Here is an 18,165-nt window from a genome sequence, read left to right as displayed (position 1 = left end):
TACTGGACATTTTCTATGTTTAGATACACAAATACTTACCACTGTGTCACAGCTGCTTCCAGTAGTTAGCGCACTAACGTGCTGTATGGATAGGTAGCCTAGGAGCTGTAGGCTATCCCATACAGCCCAGGTGTGTAGCAGACTAGACCATCTAGGTTTGTGCTAAGTTCACCTATGATGTTTGCAAAGGGTGAAATTGCCTAGCGATGCATTTCTCAGAACACACTCTGTTGTGAACTGTACTGAGCCATTTTATGTAAGGGACTTGAGAATCCTTGGGGGTCCCAGAAATCCCCCACGGATACAGAGGGACAGGCGTACCTACCAGGCTGTGTCTGCACTGTGGAAGGTACTGTGCTTCTGGGGCGGCTACAGACAGAGCAGGCATTTCTCACCTTGATCCTGCTGCTCAGACAGGCGAGAAGGAACATAGTCAAGACAGAAGCCAGCCTGGGAGGTGTGATCGGTGCAGGGTTAGGGAAGGGGACACACAGGCCGATTGCCTGGGCAGGGCGGGAGTGGGCATGCCAGGAAGAGGGCCGAGGCAGCACAGTGGAAGGAACACACCCCGCGGCAGGCAGGCCCGGGCAATCTCAGATCTGGGCAAGAGCACGGGAAGCAGGTCCAGAAGGAGTCATGGAGGCTTTGGAACCAGGCAGGGGAACCTGGGTTTATGCTCAGACCATGGGAGCCAGGGAAAGCTTCTGGCCAGGAGAAGGGCTGCTGTACTCTAGAAAGGACAGCTGGGAGCAAGAGCAGGGAGCACCAGGGGTAGCACAGGGCCAGAGGGGTGGCTTGGAACTGGACTAAGGAGCCCAGGGAAGAGCCGAACTAAGACCCCTGGGACTGGCTGGTGCCTGAGAGGGAGGCTGAGCTAAGAGCAGGCGGTAGCAGCCAGGATTGGGGTCCCATCCATCCTCCTTTGCTGGGGAGCCCAAGGAGGGCCCAGCCCCCCACCAACCCTTGCATCCCTATACTCACTCATCATCAAAGGATTTGCGAGTATCTGCGCCAGGGTCCTCCATCCCTGACTCTGGGGTGGGTCACAGGGCCATTTGCATTATAATGAAATAATATAATACCTTGGCCAAGGTAAGTGGGCCCCTAAGGTCTCCAATTATGGTTTGCTTCTAACCTAACCAGAAGGTTGAAGTCAGGAGGACTTCCTGGAGGAGGAGGTATCTGAGCTCAGCCTGTGTCCTGAGAGACATGGGGAGCTACTAATAGGCTTTAAGCAGAGGAATGACTTAGAAGCTTTGCATTCTACACAGATTGACCTCTCTATCCTAAAACTTCTGGATTTCACGGATCACCACCTTCTGTCTTTCCTCCTAATCCTTTTGTAGTTTAATGTTTATATTAATATTTAACTTTTCAATCCATCTAGACTTTTTTTTTCTTTATATATATATATATATATATATATATATATATATTTTTTTTTTTTTTTTTTTTTTTAAAGATGGGGCTTCACCTTGATGGCCAGGCTGGTCTTGAACTCCTGACCTCAGATAATCCACCCACCTCAGCCTCCCAAAGTGCTAGGATTACAGGTGTGAGCCACCATGCCTGGCCCCTTCTAGACTTTTTAAAAAAACAGCCCCGGCTGGGCGCGGTGGCTCACGCCTGTAATCCCAGCACATTGGGAGGCCGAGGCGGGTGGATCACGAGGTCAACAGATCGAGACCATCCTGGTCAACATGGTGAAACCCCGTCTCTACTAAAAATACAAAAAATTAGCTGGGCATGGTGGCGCGTGCCTGTAATCCCAGCTACTCAGGAGGCTGAGGCAGGAGAATTGCCTGAACCCAGGAGGCGGAGGTTGCGGTGAGCCGAGATCGCGCCATTGCACTCCAGCCTGGGTAACGAGCAAAACTCCGTCTCAAAAAAAAAACAAAAACAAACAAAAAAACCCATAAATATATATACCTGCTATGTACCCACAAAAATTAAAAGTAAATTATTTTAAAAACACACATGTAAGTGAATAGTTTCAAACATTCAAAAGCAGAGAGAAGAGCAGGCTGCATGCCCACGTGCTCATCACCTGGCTATCATGTCTTACATTTTGGGAACAGACTCTGAGCTGCCAAATTTTAATCAATTCATTTATTTTTGTTTATTTTCTTATTTTTTAGATGGAGTCTCACTTTGTTGGTGCGATCTCGGCTCACTGCAACCTCCGCCTCCCAGGTTCCAGCAGTTCTCCTGCCTCAGCCTCCCAAGTAGCTGGGATTATAGGCACCAGCCACCACACCCAGCTAATTTTGTTTTTTTAGTAGAGACGGGGTTTCACCATGTTGGCCAGGGTGGTCTTGAACTCCTGACCTCAGGTGATCTGCCCGCCTCGGCCTCCCAAAGTGCTGACATTTACAAGCATGAGCCACTGCGCCCAGCCCCAAATTTTAATTCTGTCGAGTAATGATTTAAGAAAAAAGAATATTTACTATGATCATAATTTCATAAAAGAAAGGACATTGTAACACACACATACACTAACACAAGAAAAACTATCTCTGGGCCGGGCGCAGTGGCTCATGCCTATAATCCCAGCACTTGGGAGGCCAAAGTGGGCAGATCACCTGAGGTCAGGAGTTCAAGACCAGCCTGGCCGACATAGAGAAGCCCCATGTCTGCTAAAAATACAAAAAGTAGCTGGGTGTGGTGGCAGGTGTCTGTAATCTCAGCTACTAGGGAGGCTGAGGCAGGAGAATCCCCTGAACTCGGGGGTGGAGGTTGCAGTGAGCAGAGATCGAGCCACTTCACTCAAGCGTGGGTGGAAGAGCTAAACTCCCTCTCAAAAAAACAAACAATAACAACAAAAAACAAGAACTTCAGCTTGAAGGGAAAAATGCCACATTGTCTTTCCTTTGTTACGTCATCAGGGCATAGTCCATCCCAGGCTGGCGCTGATCCTGAGCTAGAGCCGGGCTGCCCCAGCAGAGGACATGCCAGGAAGGGCTTGGCTGGTGTCCAGGAGCCCAGGCCGGGTCAGGTCAAGTGGTGCTGAGGCTGGACGGGAGAGGCCAGTGGGGGCTCTTGTGGGATCTGAGGGGTTGGCCCATTTCAATGTGGAAACAGGTCTTCCGCTTCTCTCCTCTTCTTCAGTGCGTTAAGATCAATCCTGGTTGGGAGGGGAAGTGGATATTTCCCTTCCTATAAAGGATGGTTGGGAGCCCGCGTATTGGGAGAAAGAGAGAGAGCAACAGCTGGGCTGCTCACTGGGGCTGCCATCAAGCCTCTGGGGAAAGACAGAAGAGGACATGCAGATGGAGACAGAGATCAAGGTGTGGGACTCTGGGAGAGGACCACAGAGGAGCCTGAGAGGGGATTCCCCAGTGGCATCTGAGGGTGTGGCCCAACCAGGGGGTCCGGATGCTGCCAGCCAGGTGGCCCAGGAGAAAGACCCTCACAGGGGCTGAGTGGACTCCATGCCCCAGCCATCATCCTGACCACTCACATTTCTCAGGAATCAGATCTCCCGCAGTGGCCTCCGGGCAACAGCAGTAGCCAGACTGGCACATGGGCCTTGTTGGACTGCCGGGAGGATGCTCCGGGGCAGGCAGGAACATCCATTCTGGAATGAGGGCTTGGAGGAGGGCTGAGCTGAGCACAGGGCCCCTCTCTTCTCAGGTTGGTGGGGAGGGAGCCCACCAATACCAGAGGCCCCTCAGGGCTCAGTGAGGGCTGCAGTAGCTGTCACTGAGCCCTGAGGGTTTGGAGAGAAGGCACATGCCTTTTTGGCGGCATTGAGTGGCACCTACAGCCAGTTAGTAACACTTACTGGTTAAATGATTAAGTGGATGTCAAAAAAGAAGGTTGCCCAAGCCTCAGTTCCCTGAGCTACATACTGGGGACACCACCTACCTGGCTGGACTGTCATGAGGTTTAAATAAGCCAGGTTAACCTCACCCCCTCCTTTAAGACACACCTCTGACACTACCTCCTCCAAGAAGCCCTCTCTGCCTTCCCCTGTGAATGCGACACCCCTCTGGGCTCTAGGGTGTCTTAGAACAATGCCTTCCCTGTGCTTTGGGAACCTCCCTGTGTCCCTGGATTTGGAGCAACTGCAGGGGAGATGCCACACCTGACTAATCTCTGGGTCTCCCAGCGGGTAAGTAAGTGGCATCAGGGCAGGCACTTACTGAAGGATGTACTTGGCAGGGAGGAGGCAGCTGGCCAGTGAGCTCCTCTCTCCCTAGCCGACTGCCTGGGCAGGAAAGGCCGGTTCAGGAGACCCAGGCTCCTTGGCTGTTGTCACCTGTCTGCATTTCCAGCCCCCTTGGTCAAGGTCAATTTTAGGGTTCCAGTGCGAGGCGCGGAGACTCACCCCAGGCACTTCTTTCATGTCTTTTGTTTTGTTTTGTTTTTCTGAGACAAGTGTGGCTCTGTCACCCAGGCTGGAGTGCAGTGGCACAGTCTCGGCTCACTGCAACCTCTGCCTCCAAGGTTCAAGCGATTCTCCTGCCTCAGCCTCCTGAGTAGCTGGGATTACAAGCATGCGCCCCCACACCCAGCTAATTTTTGTATTTTTAGTAGAGACGGGGTTTCATCAGGCTGGACAGGATGGTCTCATCTCCTGACCTCGTGACCCGCCTGCCATGGCCTCCCACAGTCCTGGGCTTACAGGCCTGAGCCCCGCACCCGGCCATGGCCTCCCACAGTCCTGGGCTTACAAGCCTGAGCCCCGCACCCGGCCATGGCCTCCCACAGTCCTGGGGTTACAGGCCTGAGCCCCGAGCCCTGCCAGAGGCAGTGTCTTTGGTAGACATCTCACCAAGACGCCAAGATGTTTTGATACAGGCATATAATGTGTAATAATCACAACAGGGAAAATGATGTATTTATTGATAAGCATTTATCCTTTCTGTTACAAAAAATCGAATGATACTCTTTATCTCCTTAACTGTACAATAAATTATTATGGACTGCAGTCCCCCCACTGTGCCACCAAATACAGATCTTCTTCATTCTGTCCAACTATACCATTAGCCATCCCCGCTCCACCTCACCCCCCAAACCCACTGCCCTCCCAGCCTCTTAACCATCTATCTCCATGAATTCAATTAATTTTAATTTTTAGATCCCCAGCTAGGCGCGGTGGCTCACGCCTGTAATCCCAGCACTTTGGGAGGCTAAGGCGGGTGTGTCACGAGGTCAGGAAATCAAGACCAGCCTAGCCAACATGGTGAAACCCCATCTCTACGAAAAATACAAAAATTAGCTGGGTGTGGCTGTATGTGCCTATAATCCCAGCTACTCCGGGGACGAGGCAGGAGAATCACTCGAACCCAGGAGGTGGAGGTTGCAGTGAGCAAAGATCTCACCACTGCCCTCCAGCCTGGGCAACCAAGCAACACTCTTTCTCGGAAAAAAAAAAAAATACAAAGACCTGGAAGAACTGCCTGGAGTGAGTCTCCTGGCCTCCCAGCGGGACCCCACAATTGGATCCTTGACCAAGGGGACTGGCAATACAGAGGTGACAACAGCCAAGGAGGGTGGGTCTCCTGAACCGGCAGGTGGCTCACACCTGTAATCCCAGCACTTGGGGATCCCGTCTCTACTAAAAATACGGAAAATTAGCTGGCCATGGTAGCCCACACCTTAGTCCCAGCTACTCGGGAGGCTGAGGCAGGAGAATTGTTTGAACCTGGAAGGTGAGGTTGCAGTGAGCCGAGATCGCACCATCGCATTCCAGCCTGGGTGACAGAGAGACTCTGTGTCAAAAAAAAAAGAGGCAGTGGCTCAGGCCTGTAAACCCAGCACTTTGGGAAGCCTCAGCAGGCAGATTACCTGAGGTCAGGAGTTTGAAACCAGCCTGGCCAACATGGCAAAATCCCATCTCTACTAAAAATACAAAAATTAGCTGGGTACAGTGGTGGGTGCCTGTAATCGCAACTACTCAGTAGGCTGAGGCAGGCAAATGGCTTGAACCTGGGAGGCAGAGGTTGCAGTGAGCCAGGATCACACCATTGCACTCCAGCCTGGGTGACAGAGTGAGACTCCCTTTCAAAAGAAAAACATGAGCTCCCACAAATAAATGAGAACATGTGAAGTCCGTCCTTCTGTGCCTGGCTTCACTTACCATAGCAACCTCCAGTTCCATTCGTGCTGTTGCTCTGTTACAAATGACAGACGCCTTTTTGCTTTTTGAGATGGCGTCTCCCTCTGTGGCCCAGGGTGGAGTGCAATGTGTAGTCTCAGCTCACTGCAATTCTGCCTCTCGGGTTCAAGCTCTTCTCCTGCCTCAGCCTCCTGAGTAGCTGAGATGACAGCTGTGCCACCACACTCAGCTAATCTTTGTATTTTAGTAGCAGCAGGGTTTCACCAGGCTGGGCAGGCTTCTCTTGAACTCCTGACCTCAGGTGATCCGCCTGCCTTGGCCTACCAAAGTGCTGTAATTGCAGGCGTGAGCCACCTTGCCCGGCCCTTCCTTTATGATTTGGATGGCCTCTACTTCTTCCTCTTGTCTGATTGCTCAAGCTGAGACTTCCAATACTATGTTAAACAACAGCGGTGAAAGGCATCCTTGTCAAAAGGAAAGGCTTTTGTTTTTTCCCCATCCACTATGATACTAGCTGTGGGTCTGCCATATGTGGCTTTTACTGTGTTGAGGGATGTTCCTTCTTTGCCCAGTTTTGGAGGGCTTTTATCAAGAAGTGGTGCTGAATTTTATCAAATGCGTTTTTAGCTTCAACTGAAATTATCATAGGGTTTTTGTCCTTCATTCTGTCGATATGATGGATCCTGTCAATTGATTCGTGTATCCCTGGGATACATCCCCCTTGGTCATGCTGAATCATCTTTTTAATGTGTTAATTCAGTTTGCTAGTGTTTTGTTCCTGAGACATTGGCCTGTAATGTCTGGCTTGGGTGTCAGGCTAACACTGGCCGCGTAGAATGTGTTGGGAAGTATCCCCTCCTCTGTTCTTCACAATAGTTCGAGTACGATTGGTATTAGTTCCTCTTTAAATGTTGGGTCAAATTCAGCAGCGCAGCCATTGGCTCTTGGGCTTTCTTTGCTGGGAAACATATTATTACAGCTTTCATCGCATTCCTTGTTACTGGTTTGCTCAGGGTTTTGTTATTTTAACTTTTTTGAGATGAAGTTTCACTCTTGTCGCCCAGGCTGGAGTGCAGTGGTGAGATCTCAGCTCAGTGCAACTCCATATCCCGGGTTCGAGCGATTCTCCTGTCTCAGCCTCCCTAGTAGCTGGGATTACAGGCACACACCATCACACCCAGCTAATTTTTTTGTATTTTTAGTATATATGGGGCTTTGCCATGTTGGGCAGGCTGGTCTTGAACTCCTGACCTCAGGTGATCCACCCGCCTCGGCCTCCCAATGTGCTGGAATTACAGGCGTGAGCCGTCGCACCCGGCCAGTTTTTCTATTTTTTTTGTAGAGATGACTTTTCACCATGTTGGCCAGGCTTGTCTCAAACGCCTGACCTCAGGTGATCTGCCTGCCTCAGCCTGCCAAAATGCTGGGATTATAGGGGTGAGCCACCACGCCCGGCCCATGGTTCAATCCTGATAGGTTGTACGTGTCTAGGAATTTACCCACTTCTTCTGGGTTTTCCAGTTTATTAGCATATAGTTGTGCAGATTTGCCTGTAACGGTGCTTTGAATCCGTGGTATCAGTGGTCATGCCTCCTTTTTCATCTCTGATTTTATTTATTTGGGTCTTTTTTTGTAGTCTGGACAAAGGTTTGATTTTGTTTATGTTTTCAAAAAAACAACTTTTTGTGTGATTTATTTTTGTATTGTTTCCTTCATTTCAGTTTTATTTCTGCTCTGGTCTGTTTTTTTTTTTTTTGAAACAGTTTCACTCCTGTTACCCAGCTGGAGTGCAGGGGTGCAGTCATGGCTCACCGCAGCCTCGACTTCCTGGGCTCCGGTAATTCTCCCACCTCAGCCTCCCAAGTAGCTGGGACCACAGGCACTCGCCACCACACCAGGCTAGTTTTTATATCTTGGTAGAGACAGGGTCTCACCATGTTGGCCAGGCTGGTCTCAAACTCCTGACCTCAAGTGAAGGCTGGTCTCAAACTCCTGACCTCAAGTGAAGGCTGGTCTCAAACTCCTGACCTCAAGCGATCCACCTGACCCAAAGCGTTAGGATTAAAGGCGTGAGCCACCGAGCCCAGTATGTATTTTAATTATTACATGCACTGTCACCCAGCAACAAGCTTGGCTGTTCTCTGACCTCCCTCCAACATGCCAAGTGGAGGCAGGCCCTTCCCCACTGCTGTGACGGGCGTTCTCTCCCTTCCCTTCCCCACTGCTGTGACGGGCGTTCTCTCCCTTCCCTTCCCCACTGCTGTGACGGGCGTTCTCTCCCTTCCCTTCCCCACTGCTGTGACGGGCGTTCTCTCCCTTCCCTTCCCCACTGCTGTGACGGGCGTTCTCTCCCTTCCCTTCCCCACTGCTGTGACGGGCGTCTCTCCCTTCCCTTCCCCACTGCTGTGACGGGTTCTCGCCCTTCCCTCTCCTGCCTGGCTTTCAGGACACCAGTGGGACAGTCAGCTTCCGCACTGAAAACGCCTAAATGACTGTCTTGTTCCACAGACTGGGGACCCTGCGGGGGCAGCGACCAGGCTATGTTTGTCATCGCCAGCGCTGCAGGGGTGGGCCCACAGCGGGCATCAGGCATGGCTTGCAGACTGTCCCTGTGAGGACCAAGGGACTCCCTCCCTGCTGAGGGCAAGTGCAGCATGGCAGAATGGGCTCAGCAGGTCAGCATGCAGTCATGGGGCCCCTCGCCCTCGGGAGGAGCAGCAGCCCCGGGCTGGCACACAAGAGGTCAGACGGAAGCCAACACAGGCTCAGGAATAGCCCAGAGCCCAGGCATGTGTTTTGCAGGGAGGGCCCAGTGAAAAATGAAGGCAAGGTCCCCTTCTTAAAAACTACTAAGAATCTGGCCAGGCGCAGTGGCTTACACGTGTAATCCCAGCACTTTGGGAGGCTCAGGTGGGCGGATCACGAGGTCAGGAGATCAAGACCATCCTGGCTAACATGGTGAAACCCCATCTCTACTAAAAACACAGAAATGTAGCCAGGCATGGTGTCACACGCCTGTAGTCCCAGCTACTCGGGAAGCTGAGGCGGGAGAACCCTTGAACCCAGGGAGCAGAAGTTGCAATGAGCAGAAATTGCTCCACTGCACCCCGGCCTGGGTGACAGAGAGATGCGTCTCAAAAAACAATTACTAAGAATCTGAGTAAGACAAACAGCACAGCATTATCAAACCCAGGGCCTTTCTGATGGCACAGGTCACACACACACAAAGCTGGCCCGGCCTGTAGCTCAGAGATGCATTCCAGAGACGTCAGCCTCTGCCTGAGGTCCCAGCCCTTCACGCTGGAGCCAGACCGAAGGCTGCCGTGCACCTCGGGAGGACTCTCATGGTGTTCCGGGGGTCAGCATTCGCTCCACGGGGACACGCAACCCAAATGCACACGAGCATGAAAGAATGGCAGTTCTGTTTTAAAAAATTAAGTTTATAAATATTTCTCCACTGTACAAAGTTCTCCCAGCCCTGCCCACCCCATCACTGTTCACATTTCTCATGTTTTTAAAATCCCAATTATATTTATTTTTTAAAATCATAAAATATATTTTTTCTTTGTTCATATTTAAAACTATTTACAGGGGCACAGAGAAGCTGGAGTGGCCCGGCCGAGGTCAGGACGAGTCCGTGCAGGGGGATGGAGGGGGCGGGAAGAGGTGGAAGTAGCTCCTCTCTGTGGCGGGCGAGGGCGGGCAGCTGTCCTCTGCCGACAGGTACTGGCTGTGGGGCGTGGGTGGGGGCGGGTAGGGGTCTGAGTCTGAGTTCAAATCCAGGTAGTACTTGCTGGCCTTCCAGCGGCTGGCACTGTAGTCGCTGTCACACACGTCGGTGCTGCAGGGTGTCGTCGGGGGTGCCATTCCTCGAATGATGTAAGGCCTGGAAGGGACACATGCAGAGGAGTGGGCACAGGGGCCCCGGGGCTGTGAACGGGAAAGGCCTGTCCACTGCCCACTCCAGAAGAGGCAGGCCTGACTCTGGACCGACCCTGCTTTGTGACCTGGGCTCGCCACTTACCCTCTCTGGACCACAACAGCCCCACCTCTACCACGGGCATGCCTGTACCTGCCCTATAGCCTGCCAAGCCTGGGCCCTGGCACAGCTGCCTCTGAGGAGAACGAGGCCTCCAGAGCCTGCTAGCTGACCTTGGCCCAGAGCCTACTTTGCCTCTCTGAGCTTTAGCTTCTCACTGATAAAAGCAGGGGATGAGCCAGGCACGGTGGCTCATGCCTGTAATCCCAGCACTTTGGGAGGCCGAGGCATGAGGGTCACGAGGTCAGGAGTTTGAGACCAGCCTCACCAACAAGGTGAAACGCCATCTCTACTAAAAATACAAAAATAAGCCGGGTGTGGTGGTGCGTGCCTGGAATCCCAGCTATTCGGGAAGCTGAGGCAGGAGAATCGCTTGAACCAGGAGGCAGAGATTGCAGTGACCTGAGATCATGCCATTGCACTCTAGCCTGGGCGACAGAGCAAGACTCTGTCTCAAAAAGAAAAAACAAAAGGTGATAAAATAGTAAACATTTCAAAAGAGGCTCATGACAGATACATGAGATTCTGCCTGGAAAGTGCTGGAAACAGTGCCAGACAAAATAGGGGTCTGGACAGCTGTTCCCTGTAACGTTGCTACCGTAAAGGCTGGCAACTGGTGCGGTCTGGCTGAGTCCCCACGCAGATCTCATCTTGAATTGTACTCCCATAATTCCCATGTGTTGTAGGAGGGACCCAGTGAGAGCTACTTGAATCACGGGGGCGGTTTCTCCCATGCTGCTCTCATGGGAGTAAGTCTCACGAGATCTGATGGTTTCCTAAGGAGAACCCTCTTTAGCTTGGTTCTCTCTCTCCCTCTTCCCGGTGGCCGTGTGAGACGTGACTTGCTCCTCCTTGCCTCCTACCATGGTCGTGAGGCCTCCCGAGCCATGTGGAACTGAGTCCATTAAACCCCTTTCCTTTATAATTACCCAGTCTCGGGCATGTCCTCATTCTCAGCGTGAGAACAGACCAACGCAGCAACCAAGGGGCCTGGAATGCTCCCTTCCTGAGTTCAAGCAACCAGCCTCGGGAGATGTCTCCTGTCCGAGAGGCCGCCCGCACCCAACTGAGGCCCAGAAACCCCGCATGCAGCTATGTGAGTCCCCGATGGGAACCGTGGTGTGTTTGGGAGCCCCGGTCCTGTCACAGCGGGGCTTGCGACGGGCGGGAAGGTGACACCGGGTGTTGAGAAACGTGCAGCAGGATCCTCCTCTTGGGGCCCAGCTGCTGCGAGGTCAGATATCTCTGCCGTGGAGCAGGACAGCATGAGCAAAGGCAGGAGGTGGGACGGGGCCTGGCGAGACTGGCCTGCCCGGTGTGGACGCGACAGTTCTGGAGACAGTGTTCTGTGAGGCTGCTGGGACAGACTGACAGTCTGACATACTACTTGGCATCAGGGGGCCACTGCAGCTCCTTGACCAGGGAGGTGGCCGGACCCACAGGGGGATGGAAATGGGGGCTGCAGTTCCGGCTCCCCAGCCAGGTCTGGGAGTTCATAAAAATGGCCGCTAGGTGGCAGGCGGCACCACACTCAGGAGGCCCTGCTGCTCCAAGACCCCAAGCAATAAGGATGCCTGGTCCAGAGGTGGCCTGGCCCAGGCCCACCCCATCACCGCTGGGGGTGGGGCCCAGTGCAGCTGGCGGGTGGGCCATGTTGGCTAGCACCAGTGGGTTAAAGGTCAGGAGGCTCACCCTGCCCCTCCCAGGCTCTCATTCAGCTCCTGCAGAGACCAGTGCACCTGGGTCCTACTTCTCCACACGCTCAGGTGCCCCTCCCGACCCAGGGAAGTGGGGCCTGTGACCCCAGCATGGGCAGCTCAGGGACTGGTGTCGGGCTGAGCAGCCCCATGGGTTTCCCAGGCTCAAACAGGCCACTGTGGCAAGTGAGCAGCCTGGACCGTCCTGGTGATGTCACACAACTGGGGGTCCATGGTGGGTGCTGGAGCGGCCTTCACAGACTTGTCCCATCCTAAGAAGACCAAGTCACTGAGGGGACATCTAGATGGCCAGAATCCCACAGCTGGACTCAAACACAGTCAGACCCTAAACCCAAGCCCTCGGCCCCTGTGCCTCGGCCTCCCTGCAGTGGGATGTCAGGTGGGGTGGGAATGCCCCTGTGGCATTGTTCAGGGCCCAAGATGCCACAGGCATGTCCCAGCTCCCCACGGGTGCATCCTGAAGAGCAGCTCAGAATGTAGGGTTCTGTGGGTTTCTGAACCCAACATGCAGGCCCGCTGGGCCAGCTGGGGAGGCAGCCTACTGTGGCTGGCAGAGCAGAGGGAGGAGGGGCTGGGCCTGGCACCTGCCCATGAACCCGTCGCCGGTGGCATGGGGACACAGCACCTCCACCACAGGCTGGCGGGAACCCAAGGGCCATGGAAGGCTGTGGGGGAACGTCCTACCTGTACGGTCTCGTGGTGGCCGGAATGTTTGAAGAGTAGAACATGTCCATGTTGTACAGCGAGGGGTCCGTGGCCGGGGAGGGTGGTGGGTTCAGGATCTGAGGACAGCCAAGCCAGGGTGACCCTGGGCTCTCCCTGCTCCTTCCTCCTCTCCTCCCCTCCTTCTGTCCTTCCCTCCCTCTCCTTCCCCACTCCTTCCTTTCTTGCTTCCTTCCCTCCCTCCATTTCTTCCTTCCCTCCTTCCTTCATTCTTCCTCTCTCCTTCCCTCCTTCCTGCATTCCTTCCTTCCTTCCCTCCCTCTCTCCTTCCTTTTCTTCCTTCCCACACCCCTCGGGCTTTTCTTGCAGGGAATGTCTGGCACCCCGCTTCCTGGGACCCCTTTCTCTGGCCAGTTGGCGAATCTTGGGGACAGGAGGGGCAGTAGCAGCAGCCACCTGCCCCGAAGGTCATCTTGATGAGAGGCAAAGGAAACCCAGGTACTTTTGGCCCCAGATGCCTGCACTGCTCCTGAGTAACTGCCCTGTGACCAGATGCTGAGCTGTGAAGGCAGAGATGGGACTTCAGCCAGCCCCTTTGTGGCCAGCCCCCCAGCAGTGGGAGATGTCCCCACAGGCCCTGAGTGTCCCTCACACCAGTGAGCACCTCACCAGGCTCCTCAGGGACCTTCCCAGGAACTGTTCTTCTGACCTTTCCTCCCGCCCCGCCTCCCTCCATCGAGCACACTCCAGCTCCTGCAGTTACGCCCTTGTTCCGAACACTTGGGGGCTCTATGTCCCTGCTGAAGCCCTGACCCATGCACAGAGGTCGCCACGCTGAGGGAGGGGCCGCGGCCCCATTCCAGACACAGGCACGCCTTTCACAAGGGCCTGCACTGACACTGGCCCCAAAGCCGGGATAGTAGACAAATCCACCATGCGAACTTGCCCTCCGGGGCCGGGCAGCACACAACCAGCCCTACAAAGGGATGAAGGGAGCAGGGGACCCAGGCCCAGACACCGACACAGGTCTGCACCTTCCAGCAAGTGCCGCTGACGGCACCCCAACCCAACATGCAACTTCCCAAAGGGCGTGGGGCTTAGGTGGGTCTCCTAAGGCCATCCTGGAAAGCATAGGGCCAGATCCGAGCTCCTATGAGTAACGGGAACAGAACTGTCAGTTACGCCCCGAGGGACTCAGTTCTCCTGGCCCCCAGTGTGGTACGAGAGCACAGCCTTTCACGCCAGACAAACCTGGGTGAAGTCCTGCTTCACCACCTTCCAGCTGCAGCAGGATCCCTGGGGAGGGACTTCACCTGTCTCAGCCTCAGTTTCTTCATCTTTAAAATGGGCTCGACCCAGCACTTTGGGAGGCTGAGGTGGGTGGATCACTTGAGGTCAGGAGTTTGAGACCAGCCTGGCCAATATGGTGAAACCCCGTCTCTACTAAAAATACAAAAATTAGCTGGGCATGGTGGCGGGCACCTGTAAACCCAGCTACATGTGAGGCTGAGGTGGGAGAATCTCTTGAACCTAGGAGGCGGAGGCTGCAGTGAGTTAAGATTCCACCACTGCACTCCAGCCTGGGCGACAGATCAGGACTCTGTCTCAAAACAAATAGATAAAAATAATCAAATACAGTAATGAAATGGGCTTTCGAAGGCCTGCTTCCTGGGGCTATCCTGATGGCTGGCAGGTAGCCTATGGAGAGTGCCCAGGCCCTTCCCCTGCCCTTTAGGAAGCAGCACTGGGCCCTGTTCTTTCTGGAGAGGGCCCTCCTTGGCCCAGAGAGCCAGCATAGGGATTCCTCAGGATTTAACCCCAACATCAGGAGGGCGCAAGACTGGGGGCATTTCAGGGGGGGTTTCAAAGAAGGAACCAGAGGGGGCGGCAGCAGAAAGGGCTTCCTGCAGCTGCCCATGCCCCAGCCTAGGGGGTCTGTTTGCACCTCTTCCCACGAACTTGACCAGACCTGGTTTCTCTCCTACATCCCAAGGCAAAATGTGAGATTCTGTCCAACTCTGCACTGGGCAGACTTCTGGCAAGATCCACCAGAACAGCGTCTTGGCAGCGTCTCAGACGTCCAGTGACCCCGGCCATGCCCTCTTCAACGAGGACTGGATCTTGACCCAGGTTGGGGGTGGGGAGGCTCCACCTCAGCCCATCGGCTATTCCTGTATTTTTTGAGATAGAGTCTGTCTCTGTCGCCCAGGCTTGAGTACATTGGCATGATCTCAGCTCACTACAACCCCTGGGATTACAGGCACGTGCCACCATGCCCGGCTAATTTTTGTGTTTTTAGTAGAGACGGGGTTTCATCATGTTGGCCAGGCTGGTCTCAAACTTCTGACCTTGTGATCTTCCTGCCTTGGCCTACAAAGTGCTGGAATTACAGGCATGAGCCAGTGTGGCCCTCTGCTGAGAAAAGACGGACTGTCCCCTTCAGAGGGCCACTTGGCAAGAGAAGTTAAAATGGCCAAGGCTCCACCACAGCAGGAGAGGGGACCCCGATGGCCTCCAGAGGCACCCCAGCCACGCCTGACAAGGAGTGCTGTTCAGCCACCGAGAATGTGACAGCTCTGCCCTTGAAGCAGAACAAACTTCAGGGTGCGGGGGAAAGTGGAGGAAAAGGTGGTCGTGAGCTGGCCAGCCTGGCCCCACTGTCTACTGACCCAATGACTCAGGCCGGTGGATAACGCTCAGTTCTTCGGCCTCCTTGCTACAAAATGAGGAAAACAACAGCACCACCACCGGGAGATGAGTTAAGGCAGAGTTCTAGGCGGGGTGCACATGGCAGCCAGGAGCCCCCAAAATACTCAGAACACCAGCCTTTTTATTTTTCTTTTTGAGAGCAGTCTTTCTCTGTTGCCAAGCTGGAGTGCAGTGGCGCAATCCCGGCTCACTGCAACCTCCGCTTCCCAGGTTCAAGCGATTTTCTTGTCTCAGCCTCCCAAGTAGCTGGGACTGCAGGCGTGTACCACCACGCCCGGCTAATTTTTGCTTTTTTTTTTTTTTCAGTAGAGAAAGGTTTCACCATGTTGGCCAGGATAGTTTCCATCTCCTGACCTCGTGATCCACCCACCTGGAGCCTTGGAGCCTCCCAAAGTGCTGGGATCACAGGCGTGAGCCACCGCATCCAGCATAACACCAGCCTTAGCCGTTATATATCGTTAGTAGCAAAAGCCAAGGCTCAGCGCTGACTATTCAGATGCTGTCTGTCGGGCTTATGAAAACACGTATGTCAGCCAGGCACAGTGGCTCATGCCTGTAATCCTAACACTTTGGGAGGCTGAGGCAGGAGGATTACTTTAGCTTAAGAGTTCAAGACCAGCCTCGGCAATACAGTGAGACCTCGTCTCTACAAAAAAATGTAAAGAGTAACACCTGCAGTCCCAACTACCTGCAGGGCTGAGGCAGGAGAATCGAGTGAGCCCAGGAGTTTGAGGGTGCAGTGAGCTGTGATTGTGCCACTGCGCTCCCACTGGGTGAGAGAGGGGGACCATGTCTCAAAAACAAACAAAAAACACCTATGTCCATCTGAATAAGGTCAAAAGATCCTATCAGTGTCTTGCTTATGACAGGCATGAAGGCATGCAAGATGTAAACTAGGCGGAGGATGAATGGGGCTGTGCTGTTTCTCACAGCTGCACCTAAATCTACAATTATCTTTTTGCTGGGAAAACAAAGTCCACACTCTTGTGTGCTTGCGTATGCACAGATTACTCCTGGGGGGACACACAGAAACACACCACAGGAGGTCATGCCTCCCGGGGCATCCTGCTTGGGGTTATGGAGGCGGGGGTCCCTCTGGACTGCAGGCTCTTCTATACTATTTGAATTTTGTGCCATGAACATATATTTGACAGATGCAAAATAACTTTGCTAATTTTTTTTTTTTTTTGAGACATACGAGTCTCGCTCTGTCGCCAGGCTGGAGTGCAGTGGCACTATCTAGGCTCACTGTAACCTCCACCTCCTGGGTTCAAGCAATTCTCCTGCCTCAGCCTCCCGAGTAGCTGGGACTACAGGCGACCGCCACCACACCTGGCTAATTCTTGTGTTTTTAGCAGGGATGAGGTTTCACCATGTTGGCCAGGACACGATCTCTTGACCTCGTGATCTGCCCACTTCAGCCTACCAGAGTGCTGGGATTCCAGGCATAAGCCACCACGCCCAGCCTAACTTTGCTAATTTAAAAATGGCTGGCTTCATGCAGTTTCTTTTACGGGTAGAAAAAGGTTCTAAAATTAACTGTGGTGAGGGTTGCACACATCTGTGAATATCCTAAAACCCACCGAATCATACACTTTTTGAAGCGAGTGAGCTGTATGGTTAAACAATCGATTTTAAAAAATAGCTGGCTGGTCGGTGCCATCTCTTATTGCCTGATAAGCTCCTCCCAGCTCCCAAGGAGAACAGGAAAGAATTCCACGTCCTGAGCCTCCTGCTGCGTGCGCGGGCCGGGCCCCGGTTTCTGGCGCTCCTGGCTGGTTAGGTGATGATGCAGCAGCAGGAGCGGAGAAGAAGTCTAAACTCTCTGCTTCTGGCTCCCAGCTCCCTTTGTCCCCAAACACAGCCAGGCCCTGGAGCCTGCAGACGACTCAGTTCCTGTCCAGGACACCAAGGATAACCCTCTTCTGCTCCTTCCTTCCCAGGGCCCACCACGGTCAGGAGCGATAAGAAGGCAACGCCCCACAAAAGAAGTAAAAATGAAATAAAGCAAACAAAAAAGGCAACACCCCAGGCCAGGTGCTGTGGCTCAGCCTGCAATCCCAACACCTTGGGAGGCTGAGGCGCGAGGGTCACTGGAGGCCAGGAATTGGAGACCAGCCTGGGCAACAGAGTGAAACTCTGTCTCTGCAAAAAATGTCAACATTAGCTGGGCATGGGGACGCATGCGTGCAGTCCTAGCTACCTGGGGGCTGAGGTGGGAGGATCGCTTGAGCTAGGTCAAGACCGGAGTGAGCCACGACAGCGCCACCGCACTCCAGCCTGACTGACAGAGCGAGACCCTGTCCCAAAAAAACAAAACAAGAAAGAAACAAAGACAAGACCCCATATGTGAGGGACACTCAGAAGGGCAGGAAGAACCAGCCCTGGTGAGGTGGGGCGCCCTGGTGAGGCCCCAGAGGAAGCGGAGGGGGCTGGCTTTACCTTAGGGGCAAACAGCTGCAGGAACTAGATTGTGGAAAATGAAAAGCATTCAAAGCGTGTCAACACACAGGGGTTCACATCCAGGTGCCAAGCTCACCTTGGCACCCTGGGGCTGTGCTCCCAGAAATGGGCGTTCTCCCCAGCCAGCCCCCTGGATGCTGGAGGGTGCCGACAGTTTATCCTCTTCTCACTCACTTCGCTTGGAGGGTGTGGCTCAGCGAGAGCCTCCCCTCAGCCTGCTGAAAGCTCCGGGAAGGATTTTAGCCACGAAAATCACCCCGTGTGTCTGTCCTACACAAAACCATGCAGCTGTTTTCCTGGCTGGGAGGACAGGGGGTTTGTGGTGGGCAACCCGAGGGGAAGCTCACAGAGGGCAGACGGGCCTGGTGCAGGCGGCCATCACTGGGCTGCCCGTGTGCAACAGGCGGCCATCTGGAGGCTGACGTGGCCCCACAGCCATTCTAGGAGGTGGATTCGGGTAAGATTTCAGCTCTTTATATTTCTGTGTGGTTTTCAGAGTATCCACAGAC

At 53.7% G+C, this 18,165-nt stretch overlaps 1 protein-coding gene and 1 long non-coding RNA gene across 4 annotated transcripts in view; one reads left to right on the top strand and one right to left on the bottom strand.

The window, feature by feature from the left end:
* Positions 1 to 9,483: 9,483 nt before the first annotated feature.
* The window catches only part of LRP5 (LDL receptor related protein 5), a 137,195-nt gene continuing 128,513 nt past the window's right edge, over positions 9,484 to 18,165 (bottom strand). For all 3 annotated transcript variants that reach the window (XM_009008613.5, XM_035263570.3, XM_035263569.3), the window contains 2 exons: positions 12,506 to 12,603; positions 9,484 to 9,950 (listed from right to left, as the gene is read on the bottom strand). In XM_009008613.5, coding sequence (XP_009006861.2) covers positions 9,689 to 9,950; positions 12,506 to 12,603 — 360 coding nt within the window. In that variant the 3' untranslated portion in view covers positions 9,484 to 9,688. The remainder of the gene's footprint in view (positions 9,951 to 12,505; positions 12,604 to 18,165) is intronic.
* LOC118145547 (uncharacterized) lies at positions 11,062 to 17,244 on the top strand. Its single transcript, XR_013523547.1, has 3 exons — positions 11,062 to 11,199; positions 12,854 to 12,982; positions 17,137 to 17,244. It is a non-coding gene; the product is annotated as an uncharacterized LOC118145547 (long non-coding RNA).

Source organism: Callithrix jacchus, chromosome 10, assembly GCF_049354715.1.
Source record: "Callithrix jacchus isolate 240 chromosome 10, calJac240_pri, whole genome shotgun sequence".
NCBI classification, from domain to species: Eukaryota; Metazoa; Chordata; class Mammalia; order Primates; family Cebidae; genus Callithrix; species Callithrix jacchus.
Note: the sequence above shows the minus strand (reverse complement) of the source record. Positions and strands in the feature narration are given on the sequence as shown.